At 34.8% G+C, this 18,238-nt stretch overlaps 1 protein-coding gene across 1 annotated transcript in view; it reads left to right on the top strand.

Annotated features, from left to right (window-relative positions):
- Window positions 1-17,744, top strand: part of LOC126884312 (glucose dehydrogenase [FAD, quinone]-like) — a 53,616-nt gene extending 35,872 nt beyond the window's left edge. The window contains exons 4-5 of the mRNA XM_050650250.1: window positions 3,683-4,037; window positions 16,817-17,744. Of these exons, the coding sequence (XP_050506207.1) occupies window positions 3,683-4,037; window positions 16,817-17,655 (1,194 nt within the window). The 3' untranslated portion in view covers window positions 17,656-17,744. The remainder of the gene's footprint in view (window positions 1-3,682; window positions 4,038-16,816) is intronic.
- Window positions 17,745-18,238: the final 494 nt, after the last annotated feature.

The raw sequence follows: 18,238 nt of genomic DNA, 5'->3' as shown, positions 1-18,238 counted from the left end.
GACTCAGGTGTTAGCTCTTTCTGCACTGTCTTCTTTTTTTGTTTTTTTTTCTTTTCTCTGTCTGGTTCGTGGCATCTGGCAATAAAAATGGTAATTTTTATATTTACATTGTTTGTGGGGTAATCTTACGCACTCCTGCGCACTATTACCCCTTTGTGCCCTAAATACTAATCATCATCAGAAACGGAAAACTACTGAACCATATCAACCAACAGATGCACCAAAATACACGTTAAACAACATGATTTAAATCAATAATAAGTCCAAAGCAAATTGAACAAAGCCTAAGGACTTACCGTCCTATTTTTTTGGAGCGGAAAGACTAGAAGAATTCTTGCAATTTTCAATAATCGGATCTGACTTAGTCCACGTGCAATGGTCGACTGAAGATAATGGCGTAAACCGTTCATGAGATCGGTTGAAAGGTGTAGGACTGGTTGAGTTCGTAAAATCTTCCACGGAATTTGAAATACAAAGCAGCGCACGATTATCCGCCGTGCACCATTCCCCCACTTTCCCTTACATATCTATATATGTTTAAAGATAGATTTTTCTTACTTTCACATCACGGTAACCGTATAATTGAAGCAGGACACGTTCTCCTGCTTTAGCAATGATCTCTGGATCAACGTTTAGATTTTTTAATATCTCAATACCCTCCTTTAAACCAGGATGTTTCGGAGTACATTAATGGATTTAATTTTACTTGGTTAAAAAGTGTACATGTTGTATCACAGCCACTGAGAGCATGCAAAAATAAAATACCATCTGCATCTGTTTTATCTATGATACTTTCAGTGGAATATATTTGTTGGTAAATGTTTCGTTTTCCTGGTTTGAGAAAGTACACGTTTGGTCGCCTACGTAGAGCTGTGAAAAGAATCCGAAGATCTACACTAAACACAAAAAGTATCGTATAATTTTTGACACAGAAAAAAACTTTAAAAATAGTTTTTAATTTTTAGCAGAATTTTTTAATACCCGTCAGAACAAGCAGCCCAAATTGTAGATTTAATTGGAGATGGCTGATCGCAGCAATATTTTGCTGAAGTTATGGGAATCCACCAATTCAGCATTTCAAGAGCTTTAAGAAGGTATGGAGAAAGTGGAGGATACACAAAAAGAAAAGTTCCAGGACTTTTCAGGTGCACGAACCCAGCAGATGAACGTTATTTACATCTACAGACTTTGCGTACACATCATGTTACAGCTAGACAACTGCAAAAGGATCTTTCCACAGCCCGTGGCCCATAATGCTCGGTTCGTAAAGTGCCAATTCGGTTAGAAACAGATTAAGGGAATTTGCAATCAGAGTCAGAATGACTGCTACTGCTCCACTGTTAAGGAGGGCACACCGTATTTTACGTTTAAATTTTGCACCAGAACATGTCGATTGGGATATTAACCACTGGACTAATATTCTTTTAATTGATGAGTCAAAATTTGCACTTTTTGCCCCTCAGACATAATAAAAACATTTCTTTTCTTCCATTCGGCATAAGTACAAAAAATAAGTTTGAGTAAACCTTTGTACAACTGTGTAAATATTAAGGAAAAATCTAAAATAATAAATAGTGCAGTCACTGAAGATTTTCACCTCCGATTTCGTTGAACCTCCATCGATTTTCATGAAAATTGGTGAGCAGTTAGAGGATACCTCAAGGAACAAAGGTGACATGATGCCAACTTGTGCTTTTACCCTGGGGTGGATGCCACCCTTTTTCGTGGGTGAAAATTATTGTATTAAAAATAATACCAGAAATCGATAGAGGGACAAATTCTAAGCTAAATTTGTTATATAAAGTAAACATCAGCTGTATTAAATACAGCTGATCTAATTTTGACGTCTACAGTTGTTATTTTGTTAAAGTTGTAAAAGTTTTTAAAGTGTTGTAATATTCTTGGTGTTTGAATTAAGTTATTTGAAAGCAGAGTAATAATACTATTAATTAAATATTTTTTGTATGAAAAAACAATTATTTTGAATAGTCTCTTGACAGTAACATGACGACAGGGCTGAAAGTTACATCTGAGAACGAACCGGATTAGCCCATAAGCATAGCAATTAGGTACCTATACCATGTGGCTAGTACGGGGGCTCTTACTGTATATATAATCTAATCTATATACTAGATATAATCTAAAAAAACGATTGTTGGAAATGGACAATTAAATAATAATTAAAAATGGAACTTCCTCACTAAAATGGAAAACGTTACTTAAATTTTTTTGGTTTTAGGACCTACTCTTCACAACCCAATAGGTCCCCATAACGCTCGAGTGACTGCACATTTAGCATACTTTGCTCCCCTACCATTATGTATTAAGGGCATTAAATAGATGTTTATAACTTAACCCTCTAGTGCCCCAATTTTTTTGGTACCACTACCAAAGTTCACTCTAAACTGAAAATTACAGCGTAAAAATTTGTTTGATCGCTCAAATTTTTAAAAGCTGGTCCTTATCCGATCTAGTCCAGCGAGCAGTTTGGGTATTGTAGCTATACAATGCTTAAATAGTAAGTCTGGAAGCATTGATTACGGTCCGGCTTGAGGTGGACTGGGGCTCTAGAGGATTAAGGGCGACAAGTTTATAAACTCGAGGGCCTCTGGCCGGAGAGATTATGTATATGTTGCCCGAGGGTATAAATATAATGCACGTGGTGCATACAAAACGTGCACGTGGTGTCATACCTGTTCATTGCATCAGAAATTAATGTTTTAGTTTTATTTTATATTAATTAGAAGTAATATTGTATCGCGGCAGGTATTTAGTACCGTTACCAGGAAAGCGATGTTGATTAGCAATTTGTTATTAACGTAAACAAAGTTTTTCTATGTGGCATTGTCAAAAAAATGTCAGAATGTAAGAGAAATTCAATATTTCTGTAGAAATAGTTAAAAAAGGTGAACAAGCGACTGAGAATCTGTTACCTAAAAATCCAAAGAAATGTACGACAAGGAATACGCTAAATTTCAACAATGGATAATGAACGGCAGAAAATAATACTGCACGCGTAAATATAAGACCGTACTACTGGCATACTTTGGAGAAATAATAAATATATACTTTATGGCCGTGCGGGCATAAAGTCTACCATAACTAAGTAATAAATACACAATATTAAACCCGTATAACATAAAATGTATTAGATACCTCTCATTCCTAAATTTTATAAACTATAACGGTGATGGTCTAGTTTTTATTATTGAACTCAACTAATTATAAATAAAAAAAAATGAATAACCATTTTCAATGTCGTTGCAACACGAAACTAGAGCCGCGCGATATTCTAGTCCAATCAGAGAGTGCCGCAAGCACCTCTACCGGTTTCGAAACTTATTAGTCTCTCATCAGGAGGCACATATGCTGCTCTCCCCGATCCAACCAAAACAAACCCCGGCGTGCAGTCACGGATCGCAACGAACGAAATGGCATAGATGCCCTAGCGGCAACTGCTATCAACCAGAAAAGGTTCCCATTGTTTTCATTCTGGTGGTATGTAGAGTAGCATTATGTTGCTTTATATGCCATTAGAGTGAAAACTTAGACCTTTCAACTAATTATATATCTTCAAACTTATTCTGCTTGAGTTTAATTTTTAAATATTTGTTTTGTTCGCATAGTTTTTTGGTTCAACCTTTTTACCTACAAATCCACTATTTACAACGTTTTATTTTAGATATTTCTAGAAGCAAATGAACAAATGGGCTATATAAACCGAGATGTAAACGGTAGAGGACAAGTTGGGGTCAGCAGTTGGCAGGCAAATACCTACAAAGGAAGACGACAAGATGGAGGAAGTGCTTTTATTATACCATTTCAATATAGACGCAATTTAAGAGTTTTAACACAAAGCTATGTCACAAAAATTATTATTAATAATAGAACAGCTACAGGAGTATTATATCTGCGTAACGGGGTACTATACAAAGCCAGAGCTAAAAGAGAGGTTATAGTAAGTGGTGGAGCAATCAACAGTCCTCAGATTCTTATGCTATCAGGAATTGGACCCAGAAAACACTTGCAGGCACATAGTAAGTACTATCTGATATGTTTCTGTTTTTAATATCATCAAATGCGATAGATTTCCTAATTTAGTGCTTAATAAGTCTATGTGCTCTGGTAACTTCTAAATATCTTAATTTCATAATTTGGGTTTCACATTATTAGACCAGTCATTAGCGTTAAAAAACTGTAAAATCGTGGAATAACACCGATTTTAATAAAAATTTGGATCCAAGTTCGGTTGACCCTCTTCTTCAAAATCTACCATAATGCCGAACCTGTCTCTTGCCCTGGGAGCAAAAACAACCCCATCTAGAAGATGAAATTTTTTAGATCAAAATAACTATGGAAGTCGATAGATTGACCAATTCTCAGTAAATTTTGTTTTATAAAATTTGTTTGCAAAGTTGATACTTTCCAAGTTATTAGTGATTGAAACTATGCATTTTTCATTGAAAAAACTCACGGTTCCACGATTTCATAAGTAACTTAAAAAAATTTGTTATGATATGTTTCTGTTTTTAATATCATCAAATGCGATAGATTTCCTAATTTAGTGCTTAATAAGTCTATGTGCTCTGGTAACTTCTAAATATCTTAATTTCATAATTTGGGTTTCACATTATTAGACCAGTCATTAGCGTTAAAAAGCTGTAAAATCGTGGAATAACACCGATTTTAATAAAAATTTGGATCCAAGTTCGGTTGACCCTCTTCTTCAAAATCTACCATAATGCCGAACCTGTCTCTTGCCCTGGGGGCAAAAACAACCCCATCTAGAAGATGAAATTTTTTAGATCAAAATAACTATGGAAGTCGATAGATTGACCAATTCTCAGTAAATTTTGTTCTATAAAATTTGTTTGCAAAGTTGATACTTTCCAAGTTATTAGTGATTAAAACTATGCATTTTTCATTGAAAATACTCACGGTTCCACGATTTCATAAGTAACTTAATAAAAATTTAATTTTATAGAAAAGTCACTAAGAACAAAATAATTGTAGCTAATAAAAAAAAATAGATTCGCGTCGGAAAGCCCTATGTAAACCCAATAACGACTGAGTTATTGCTCTTTAAAGGATTGTTATTTTCGAAGAACCTCGAAATGGAGAATTTTCAATCACAAATAACTCGAATGTGGTGCAATTTTTTGGGAAAACTTAAGAGAGATTTTGTAAATTTCATTAAAAAACCTTTCAAATGAGCTTTAAGAACAATTTTTTGCATAAGAACTGACTGACTTATTATGAGGAAAATAAAGTCGTTCCCTGCTTTTATGTAACAATTAATTAATGTAACAATTCTAATCTCGTCATTACAATCTTAACACGTTGCCGGACAGTGCGTGAAAAGTATAAGTGTTGTGACACTTATATTTTTAGCGCGTATAGTTTATGGACACAATGAGTTTTTTAACATTTTTTTAAACATGTGGACGACGACCATGGACATCGTGTCACATTTTATATTCCTCTGTAGATGTAATGTGATATTTTTTGACACCTATTTTTTGTCACAACTCGTTATTTTAAAAATGTTTTCTATAGACATTGTGTCACATTACATCAATGGAAATTAGACGTCTATAGACGTTTTGTCCGTCAACGTGTTAATAGAATAATGTGAGAATAAAAGTGAGAAGCTATTCATTTCGAGGAGCGACTTTATTTCATAATTTAGTCAGTTCTTACCCAAAAAACTTTTGTTAGAGCTCATTTGAAAGGTTTTTTAATGAACTTTTAAAGATATCTATTTAGTTTTTCCAAAAAATTGCACCACATTCGAGTTATTTGAGATTGAGTGTTCTCCATTTCGAGGTTCTTCGAAAATAATCATCCTTTATACAGCAATAACTCAGTCGTTATTGGGTTTACACAGGTCTTTCCGACGCGAATCTCTTATTTTTTATTAGCTACAATTTTGTACGTAATTTTTTCTATCAAATTAAAAATTTTTAAAGTTACTCATGAAAACAGTAATAAAACGTGAGTTTTTTTAATGAAAAATGCAGTCTCAATCGCTAATAACTTGGAAAGCAGGTATCAACTTTGCAAAAAAATTTTGTAAAAAAATTTACTTAGAATATGTCAATCTATCAACTTCCATTGATTGAAAAAATTTCGTCCCCCAGAACAAAATTTCTAGATGGGGTTGTTTTCACCCCCAGGGAAAAATTCCGCTTCGGCGTAGGATAGATTTTGACAAAGGTTATAAATACTACCTAAATCTAAATTTTCAAGGAAGTCGACCCTGATTCTCAAAATTCCATGAGAAAATGGCTATTGATTGGACTATAGATACCTACCAATTCTCAATCAATCAATCTATAGATTTTAATTTTATTTTTGACTATTGTGTTTTGTTAATATGTTTATGTTAGATATCACAAAAACTATCGAAAACATCTAAAAAACAACAAAATGGAAGTCAGAATAGATGGACAACTTGCAGAACATACAGCCATATGCAGCGGAAAACGACAGGGAGACTCACTGAGTCCTACGCTCTTCATTTTAAGCATGGATGAAATCATCATCTTCTTCTTCTTTACGTGCCATCTCCGCGACGAAGGTTGGCAATCATCATTGCTATTCTCACTTGTGATTTTACGAGCCGAAAGAGTTCAGTTGAGCTGCGCTGCATCCAAACCATTCTTTGAGATTTCTCAGCAAGGACATTTTCTCAGCCAGGACATTTTTCACCTTGGTAGATCAAAATCATCTTGGTAGATGACAAATATCCTGGCTGAAAAACATTCGCGACTGGACCGCGTTAAACACACAGCCGCTTCTCAGAAAAGCAGAATATAGAGACGAATTTGAAATGGTTATTCGCTCCGTGCATGGCTGACGCGACACCTAGCGTAGTCCGTCCATTTTTTGCGACCATAATTTGACATTAAAGATATGTTACATCATCATCATCATCACACAGCCAAATTTGTCCACTGTTGGACATAGGCCTCCTCAAGATGTCTCCACCCTTCTCTGTCCTGGGCAACTGCTATCCAGTTTGTCGCTATTCTCTTGATATCGTCGGTCCATCTGGTAGGTGGTCTTCCACGACTTCGTTTGTCCGCCATTGGCCTCCACTCTAAGATCTTCCTTGTCCATCTGTTGTCTCTTTGTCTTGCGACGTGTCCTGACCATTTCCACTTCAACTTCATAATGCGCTTTATGATGTCTTCCACTCCAGTTCTTCGCCGTAATTCATCATTTCGTATTCTGTCTCTCAAAGTTAGGCCAAGCATGGATCTTTCCATTTTTCGTTGTGCTACTTGTAGTTTTCTTATTGATGTTTTAGTCAATGTCAGTGTTTCAGCTCCATAAGTAAGCACCGGAATACGCACTGATTAAATGCTTTTCTTTTTAGCTTTATTGGGATGTTTTCCTTGAACACGTCTCTTAGTTTGCCATATGCTGCCCATCCTATGGCTATTCTTCGAGATAATTCGCATGTTTGGTTGTCTCTACTTATTTGTATTTCGTGGCCCAGATAGATGTATTTGTGAACTGTTTCGATATGGCAGTTTTCTAGTGTCAGTGATCCGCTAGGTACTAAATTGGTAAAGATATGATACACAAATAACATACAGTCGGAAAAATGAAAGAATACCCATGAACGAACATATAAAACACGCTGTATTTTCCTGTCACCGTGTCGCAAAGAAAATTGCCCAGCGCAAGTACATGTAATAATAATTATTACATGTACTTGCGCTGGCCAATTTTTGACACGTTGACAGTAAAATACAGCGTGTTTTATATGTTCGTTGATGGGTATTCTTTCATTTTTCCTACTGTATTTGACGTTAATATGTAGGTAATATTTGTTTACTCTTTTTGATAAAATTTGATTACAAACAATAAGTGTGTTCGCGGAGACAAGCAGATACTATTCCATGGCAAGTGGAGCATGCGCAGTTTACAATAATATAAATAATACCGTTAATAGATAAATATACAAGTCATATTTACTATCAATTAATATTATCAATTTTTAACACACTGGTATATTTATCAATAAACGATAATACATTAAATAAATATTCGCTATGGAAAGCCACGAGAAAACTGAAACAACCCCAGAAACCGTCACCTCCAATCAGAAAATCGGACAGAGAATGGACTCGCAGTAAACAAGAGAAAGCAAGTTGATTTGCAGAGTATTTCTCCGAAGTATTTACTCCATGGACGGCTATGCTGACAAATGTGGCAGTCGTTAAGAGAGCAAATGCTACCCGCGAGCTGCTTGATAACATCAAATTATAGAAAGATGGCCTATTTTGGACACGTAGTAAGGGGAGACCGGTATAATATTCTTCAACTTATTATAATGCGTAAAATTGAAAGACGCAGAGGAATTGGTAGAAAGCAGGCCTCTTGGTTGAAGAATATCCGGGAGTGGACAGGAATAAGGAAAGCAGAACACCTATTTAGAATAGCTCGAGACAGAGAGAGTTTCGCCATGTTAATCGCCAACGTCAAGGGGACTTGATAGGGCACGTTAAAAAGAAGAAGATTTACTCCCAATCAAATGAATTCACCTGTGGAAGTAGACGTATTCTCATTTCTTCAAAGTCCATATCAAAAAGTTTGCCTATCCAAGATTTAAATCGTTTGAAGTCATCTTAGATATTAATAATTTAAACGATAGAAAATCTCCAGGGCACGACTTGATCAGTGAAAAAGTGTTGAAAGAATTACCTCTCAAATGCATAAAACTTATAATGTTTATATTCAATGTCATATTAAACTTAGGTTACTTTCCTGATCAATGAAAAATGTCTCAGCTAATAACCACTCTTAAACCGGAGAAACCTCAAGAAGAAACTACATCGTACAGGCCAATCAGCCTCTTGCCAATCACATCTAAAGTTTTCAAAAAACTATTAGTAAAAAAACTCGAACACTGGATCAAAAATCTAATTCCAGACCACCAGTTTACAGAGTGATAAAAGATATAAATGCTGATTTTGAGGCCAAAAGGTATTGTTCAGCGGCATTTCTTGACGATAGGCAGGCATTTGACAAGGTATGGCATGAAGCCCTCCTATACAAGCTAAAAAGAACATTACAGCACAGATTTTACATTCTTCTTGAGTCATATTTTTCAGGTAGGTGTTATTTTATTAAATACCAAGATGCAATTTCCAAGCTCTATTCTATCAAAGCTGGCGTACCACAGGGTAGCGTGCTGGGACCTACCTTGTATCTCTTGTTTACCGCAGATATACCTCCAACTCTTCAGGAGCCACTAGAGGAGAGACCACCTACAGAAGAAATGATGCCAAGAACAGAACAAGATCAGAACAGATCAAGAACAAGATCAAGAACAGAACAGATTGCCGACGATACTGCAATCCTAGCCTCACACACTGACCTTATTAATGCCTCGCATCTCCTTCAAGCGCATCTAGACAAAATACAAGATTGGTTTTTTGAATGGAAAATTAAAGTCAATAAAGGAAAATCTATTCATGTTACATTTACAACAAGAAGAGGAACTTGTCCTCCTGTAACTTTAAACAATCACCAATTACCATCAGCCAAGGAGGTATAATATCTTGGTATTCATTTGGACAGAAGTCTCACATCGAGAAAACATATATGGACCAAGACAAAGCAACTAGGTCTCCAATTCAGAAATATGTATTGGCTAATGGACCGTTCATCAAGACTATCTTTGGATAATAAATTGTTGCTCTATAAGGCTATACTTATGCCAATCTGAACATATGGGTTGGAACTACGGGGAACAGCCAGTCACTCTAACATCGAAATCATCCAAGGCTTCCAATCAAAAACCCTCAGAACCATCACTAATGCATCTTGGTACATCAACAGAATTATTCATCGAGACCTTAAAATGGATATGGTACAAAAAGTCATCACAAAACGTAGCGCTGCATACACTGCCAAGTTGGAGGATCATGAAAACCAGTTTGCACTTAACCTCCTAGAAAATTCCCAAGAACAGCGTAGATTAAAATGGTTCAAACCACTGGACTTACCATTTAGAATTTAGAGTAAACTTTTAAACTAATTAGTTAGTAGTTATAAAATGTAATTATTTTCTAGACAACCTTATAAAAATTGTACTTTCATTTTACAAGTGGATAAAATCTTTTTTGTCCTTAGTCAATGTCATTACTTTTGTTTATTGTTGACACTCAACAGATTGCAAAATAATTTTGAATTAAATAAATAAAAATTAAATAAATATAATATGGAATTAAAGTGCGCATGCGTTATAGTGGACTAAAAGTCACCGACATGGTCCGCGAATGAACATAATGACACTGACATTACAAAAAATCGCCAAAATTCGTTTCGTGTATCCCCACCATGGTCACGCACGGAGCGAATAGCCAACCTTCATTAGTAGAGCCGGCACTAAAAGAAGAAGAAGAATGAGATCATCGAATGCGTCAACAAAGAAAGAGAAAGCATGGAAAGCAAATATGTAAAAATATTCGGTAGCGCAGACGATGCAATATTGATAGCCCAAGATGAAAGTAGTCTACAAAGATTACTTCACATATTTTACATAAGAACTAAAGAATTCAATTTGGCAATTTCATCTCAGAGAACTAAAACAGTAGTAATCAGTAAAGAGTCAGTTGGATGTAAAATAGAAATGGATGATATCAGTATTGAACAAGTAATGGAAATAAAATAGCTTAAAATTACATTTTCAAGCTACGAAGACCTGGATAAAGAAGTAGTGAGAAATCAAGAACAAAAAGCAAAAAGACTTTCAGGATGTCTTAATAACACTATATGGCCAAACCGACATATTAACACTGAGATGAATGCAAGAATTTATAAAGTCAGTGTAATAGCCAGTAAATAATGACATATGCTGTCATGAGACTGAATAGCTCATGAGTGTAAAGTCCTGTGTCATAGACCACTTAAAGTGATTGTTGACAGAGCGCTGACACAGGACAGGGGCACGAGGCTTCATGGCTGACAAGTAGGTTAAGAACCAGACCATTGTTATATTATTATTATAAAGTTATTATCATGTTAATAAAGTACGTACTACAACAATAGACATTAAATGTTATTACTTGGCGCAGTCAGTAGGATGCATCAGAAACAAGACCCGATACAGCCATAACACAAAGACTACTGGAAATGGCAGAGATGAGAGTACTGAGAAGAATTACAGGAAATACGCTGAGAGATCGAAACATGAGTGAAGACATTAGAAGACAATGTAACGTACAAAGTATAAACGAATGGACACTTAATAGAAAAAAGAATGGAGTAACCGCATAATCAGAATGAGCGAGACAAGTGTGGTCAAAGTAGCAAGAGGTAAATCACCAATCGGTAGAAGTATCGGCCGACCTCGCAAAATATGCAATGACAACCTCCTATAGAGGTATTAAAAACGCTGGACGGAAGGGCCGCCCGAGAACTTTATCGTGCCGATCTATTATCGTTATGGTACTAGATATTGGCATTCTATAAAAATAACAAAGTTACTCGTTATTTTGATATTTTAGAAACACCTACTGTACTTAAAAGTATTTTATGGTTCTACGCATCATTAATTCCTGCATTTGAGAAAATGTTCGATGCCATATTTCGGGGACACACTATAGATGTGTAGATTATTGCATAAATCAATAGAATATTATAGTCATACTTTCATTTCAAATTAGTTCATTTTTCTGAGAAATTAATAGTTTACAATATTTGCATTTCATTCTATTTCGATTACGCCAGTCAATGCGCGAGATTAAGAACAAGATATTATCTCCAAATTCTATCCTACTGCATGGATTTTAATGAAATTTTGGGAGTAGCCCAATCTCCTAATTCAAAGTCTATCCTATATACTATGGCGCTTTTATCATGGGGGAAGTTCCCACCACTTCTCAGGGGTGAAATATTTTTATTTTCGAATTATATGGAGAAAAAGGAAGATTTTTAAGAAAATTTAAAAATTCATTCTATAATTTGATCACATTTTTTAAAAAAACCATTCATTTTAAACCCGTTTAACTTTTTGAAAGTAGAAATAACACTATATTAAAAGGTATTGAGAAGAAAAACAATGCATTTAAATTATGGTGGATGGGGAGTTAAATGTATATACTTTTCATTTTTCCTTAAAGTACATTAGTCATTATATTTTTTGCACCATATCTCGCTTAGTTTGTAAGTAACCGACATTTAACGGTGCTCGTTTTAAAGGCCTTTTCAAACACTACAAAAGGTGTTGGTAGCATTATACACCTAAAACCTACCGTTCCTCTGTTATTTCAAGTTGAATACACCAATTTGAGCATGCACCAAAAAACAAACTATTTTCACCTACCATATCTCTTTTTGTATTATAAATACAACATTTACGAAGGAACGAATCTCTTTATTATTTATAATCTAAAAAATGTTTTATATAGAGTTTTTAGTTCGATGCATAGTTTTTAAGGTATTCACAAAAAATCCGTCCGAAAAGGTGTCATTTTTCAATGAAAATGGCCAATTTTCAACTACGCATAACTCAAAAAGTATTGAGTTCTCAAAAAAAAGTATAGACAAGTTTTTGCTTAGAAATAGGTTCTTCAGCCACTTCCGTGCTTATTTTGACCAACAAATTTTCCACCCCCTTGAAGAAGTGGGAACCGCCCCAAGATAAAAAGCGCCATAGTATATATGGTAGATTTTGTTTCTTGAGATATTCCCTACTTACTGTGAAAATATCAAGTACATCAATGTAGTAGGATGGAATTCGGAGCCAAATACCCTCATTGACTGCTCTACAATAATGCTCTGCTATGAACGCGTGAGAGAGGACACACATAAGATTATAGCAAAATTTCTATTTACCGTAACTTTTCGAGTTTTTGAGCTACAGCAATAAATTTTATGTCATTGGAAAGGTAATTTTGCATTCTTTCAAAATGTGTTAAAATATACAGGGCATATCAAAAAAATTAAGATTTTTTATTCATTTCCGGTTCAACCGGAAGCCATGTTTTTGGTAAAATTTATTGTGATAATAGATAATAAAATACCATATATGTCTGCAAAATTTCAAATTTCAGTTTCTATTAAGAAGGAAGTTACGGGCACTCGAATATTTTTTTATAAAAAATTCATAACTCCCCTCCTATGGGGAGTTAAGATATATGACTAATGTCATTCAATTTACTGATAGGATATCAAAAATATATCAAAAAATAAAAAAATTCCTTGGAGCCATTTTTGAGAAAATCTAGTTCAAATTTATGTCAAAATTTGACCCCTTAAATATAGGCAACCCATATCTTTTTCTGAAAAACGATAACATCTTTCTTATAGCCCCATCTTTAGGCTATATAACGACTTTTTCAAATTAAACTTATCTTCAAAAACTTTTTAGATAGATAGGGAAATGTGTCGGGGGGGCGGTCGGCCATGTTGGCCGCCATTTTGAATTTGGAAATGTCAAATTCCGTACTTTTATTTACCTATCGATGAGCTTACTTTGAGTTGAATTTCATTTATTTCTGTCAAAATTTGCAAAAATGGGCCCTAAATAACCCCCCTATTTCGGCCCCCCTTTGAGAGATTTTTTTTAAAAGCTTAGTTTCTCGACAAAATTCTCTTAAACTTACTCATACCGAATTTCATCAAAATCGGTCCAGTAGTTTTTGCTGGGCGGTGGCGACATACGTACGTACATACGTACGTACGTACGTACGTACATACTTCCGACATGTTTTTTTTATTTGCTTTTTAGACTCAGGGGGACTCAAAACGTCGAAAAAAAGTGAAATCTGAAAAAAAATTTTTTGCACGATCCTATAACTTTATCTATTATACTATACTACGTATATAGTACGATAAAGTAAAACGCCAATGAACAAGTAGAATTGATTATAAAGAGGAAGAAAAAGAATAAATGTTTGTTTTTTAATTAGTTCAGTACATTTTTTGTTAATTTTTATATTCTTGTCACAGTTTATACATTGCGTTCAGAAACTCTACCGACAAACGAAGGCAGGAGATTTATTAGATACATAATTTTAAAACAATTTAACTAAATTCGCCTAGTCCAAAAATGCTTCCTAAGGGAGCTGGAGCTGTTTGAAGATGGCGTCTTGTAATTAGTTCTTCATAAATACCTCCAAAACGCTTGGAGTTAGAAAAACGAAAATTAGTAATTTCTAGTACCGCTCGTAGGCGTCCATTTTGGGTAGGCCAATGGTTATTTTATCGCATAACTTTTTTGTTTTTAATTTTAAGCATTTTTGACTATGAAATGAATATTTTAAATTGTGAGGTAGTCTAGTACTAAAAGGTAAAAGGTACTCTTATTTTAGGTCGGTAGGACACAGTTTTCTAGAAAAAAAGATTTGAAAATTGTTCGTTTCTTGAATTTGAAAAGAACGGTTCAAAAAAAATTTGCAAAAAAACGGTTTACTATACCAAATTAAAACAAGAGTAACTTTTAGTAATAGAATACCTCATAATTTAATTATCTAGTGTCAAAAATACTTAAAAATTAAAAACAAATAAATTATGCGATAAAATAACCATTGACCTACCCGAAAAAAACGCATATGACCGGTACTAAAAATTTGCAATTATTAATGAATTCAGACGAAGCAATAAGGCACTAAAATCGGCCTTACCTCCAAAAATAAAAGGACAAGACGGATTTTAATAATTCTTTCTGCATTCGATTCACGAATGCGCCAGGAAACTTTGTGAACCGGAGCCATGATATAATATTGAAAAACTGCATACAAAAAATGCATTCTTAAAGTGCATCTCAAACAGACAATAAAAAAATTCAGAACTCGTCAATTATCGGCGGAAATGAGTTCAATTTTGTTGTTCGGGGGTTTTTGTAGTCGCTGAAAACGAATATGACGTCAAAAGTGATCTCCGGAGTACCTGGTGCCAAGGGTACCTACTGTTTACCTCGTCATTAAATTCATTAAAATATTATTCAAAAATCATTACTCGGGGGTTTTTGGGGCCGCTAACGACGAATATGACATCGGAAGTGATTTTCGGAGTACCTGGTGCCCAGGGTACATACTATTTAGCTCTCTTGTGGAGTTTTCGGCAAAAAAAATATTAAAAAATTAGTAAAAAAATAATTACTCGGAGGTTTTTGGGGTCGCTAACGACGAATATGACATAGGAAGCGATCTCTGGAATACCTGGTGCCCAGGGTACCTAGTTCTTATGGAGTTTTCAGCAAATTCTTTAAAAATTAACCCAAAATCATTACTCGAGGTTTTTGGGTCGCTGACGACGAATATGACATCGGAAGTGATCTACGGAGTACCTGGTACCCAGGGTACCTACTGTTTACCTAAAAGATTAGTAGACATCATTAGTTATGAGATAAACAGTAGGTAACCTGGGCACCAGCACACTGGAGATCACTTCCGATGTGATATTCGTCGTCAGAGACCCCAGAAACCCCTGAGTAATGAATTTTAACTAATTTTTTAATAAATTTGCCAAAAACTCCAAAAAACGAGGTAAACAGTAAGTACCCTGGGTACCAGGTACTCTGTAGATCACTTCCGATATCATATTCGTCGTCAGCGACCCAAAAACCCCCCAAGTAAGGATTTTTGGCTTATTTTTTAATTAATGTGTCGAAAACTCCATAAAAAGTAGGTACCCTGGGCATCAGGTATTCCGGAGATCGCTTACGATGTCATATTCTTCGTTAGCGACCCCAAAAACCTCGAATAATTATTTTTGACTAATTTTTTAATACATTTTTTGCCGAAAACTCCACAAGAGAGCTAAACAGTGGGTACCCTGGGCACCAGGTACTCCGAAGATCACTTCCGATGTCATATTCGTCGTTAGTGGCCCCAAAATCCCCCGAGTAATGATTTTTGACTAATTTTTTTAATGAATTTTAATGACGAGGTAAACAGTAGGTACCCTTGGCACCAGGTACTCCGGACATCACTTTTGACGTCATATTCATTTTCAGCGACGCCAAAAACCCCCGAGTAACAAAATTGAACTCATTTCCGCCGATAATTGACGGGTTCTGAATTTTTTTAATTGTCTGTTTGAGATGCACTTTAAGAACGCATTTTTTCTATGCAGTTTTTCTATATTATATCATGGCTCCGGTGTACAAAGTTTCCTGGTGCATTCACGAATCGAATGCAAAAAGAATTTTTAAGATCCGTCTTGTCCTTTTTTTTTGGAGGTTCATAGGTTCAGTGCTTTATTTCTTCGACTAACTCGACATCTCTGGAATATAAATAAACTTACCAGTTTTCGTTTTTCTATACAGTTTTATTGTTGAATTTTCTTTTGGAATTCAAAAAACGAACAATTTTCAAATTGATTTTTCTAGAAAACTGTGTATCCTATCGACTTAAAGCAAGAGTAACTTTTAGTACTAGAATACCCCACAATTGAACAATCCAGATTCAAAAATGCTTAAAAATTAAAGACAAAAAAGTTATACGATAAAATAACCGTTGCCCTACCCAAAACGGACGCCTATGACCGGTACTAGAAATTAGCAATTGATGTAATCGATTTATCTCTGGAAGATAAATAAGCGTACTAATTTTCGGTTTTCTAAATAAAAGCGTTCTGAGGGTATTCAAGACAAACTAATTACCAGACGCCATCTTCAAATAGCTCTTGCTCCATTAGGAAGCATTTTCAGACTAGGTGAAGACTAGGTTATCTGAAGAATCTCCTGTCTTCGTTTGTCGGTAGAGTTTCTGAACACCCTGTATATTTACCTATTATTTTATGTTTATATCAGATTTTTTCATGATTAATGAAGTATATCAATTTTTTCTAGAAATACCGGTAGTTAAAGATTTGGAAGTTGGCAGCAACTATTTGGATCACATTCAAGCTTATGGCCTAACATTTTCCAGCAATCTATCAGAACCTATAAGTACAATTAGAGAAGCTATTGCAGAGTATCTACAAAACGGTACGGGTTATCTATCTTCTGCTGTTCCATCTTCAGTCCTAGGCTTTTATCAAACTAAGCTGGAACCTGTTAAAGATTATCCAGACGTAGAACTAGGTATGTCAGATACGAATCTGACACTTGATGCAAAGTTCAGTTTTATGAGATGGCGATCAGAGGTATCTGCTGCTATGCGCGGTGTTAATGCGGACAGTTCATTTCAAATTTCCGTAGCTCCCTTGCACACCAAATCGGTGGGTACTATCAGACTAAATAGTAATAATCCTCTAGAATATCCTGCTATAGATCCAAACATTTTATCAGATCCTGAAGGGCATGATTTAGAGAGTATATATTTAGGAATACAATTGGCATTGAATGTGACCAAACAGATACCATTTCAAAAAATAAATGCTACTTTGCAATTGAAACCAGTACCGCAATGCAAAAGTTATACATTTCTGAGCAGGGAATACTGGCAATGTGCAAGTAAATACGTTGTTGCCAACAATAATCATTCTGTTGGTACTTGTAAAATGGGTCCCAATCCAAAAGCTGGAGATGTAGTTGATAGTAATTTAAGGGTCCATGGAATTAGACGTTTACGAGTTGCTGACGCAAGTGTAATACCTCTTTCTACCTCGGGACATATTAACGCCATATGTTTTATGATTGCTGAGAAGGGAGCTGATCTCATTAAATCCACTTATAAAAGACTGTAAAATAAAACTAATCAATTAAAAAATATATTATGACCTATTTATAAATTTCTAAATTATTTATTGTAATTATTAAAAGTCCATTTAGTGTAGTTTATATATTTTATTCAATACTGCCTCTTCTATTTCATAAATATAGGTAAAAAAGAATTAGAGCCAGAAGAATAACTTTAAGAAGACAACGACGGAGTGTGAATAGAATATTTTTATTAGAATTAAAGAATATTATCGAAAATGGTAAGGTAAAGAAGATATACCTATTAAATTTAATAGAAGCTTTAAAGTAAATATCTAAAAGAAGCGTATAAATACCTTCTAAAGGACGTCTATTTAATCAACGATCGAAAGGGATCTATCAGAATGCCTTTTTTGCAAATCTTATCCAAAATCCATTAATACAAAATCCAAGCGTCAATTAAAATTGAAATGTACAAAGTTAAAAAACTGACAAAACAGCTCAGAAAGCTTAACTACGATAATGAAGAATCCGACACGGATACGTCAAGTGACATTCCTGGAGCTCAATATTGAATTAACAACACAACAATTATATTTCTTACAATGGAATGTCTTACTTAGTTACGTC

The sequence above is a fragment of the Diabrotica virgifera genome, chromosome 5 (assembly GCF_917563875.1).
Source record: "Diabrotica virgifera virgifera chromosome 5, PGI_DIABVI_V3a".
Classification (NCBI taxonomy): Eukaryota; Metazoa; Arthropoda; class Insecta; order Coleoptera; family Chrysomelidae; genus Diabrotica; species Diabrotica virgifera.
This window is presented reverse-complemented; position numbering and strand designations above follow the sequence as displayed.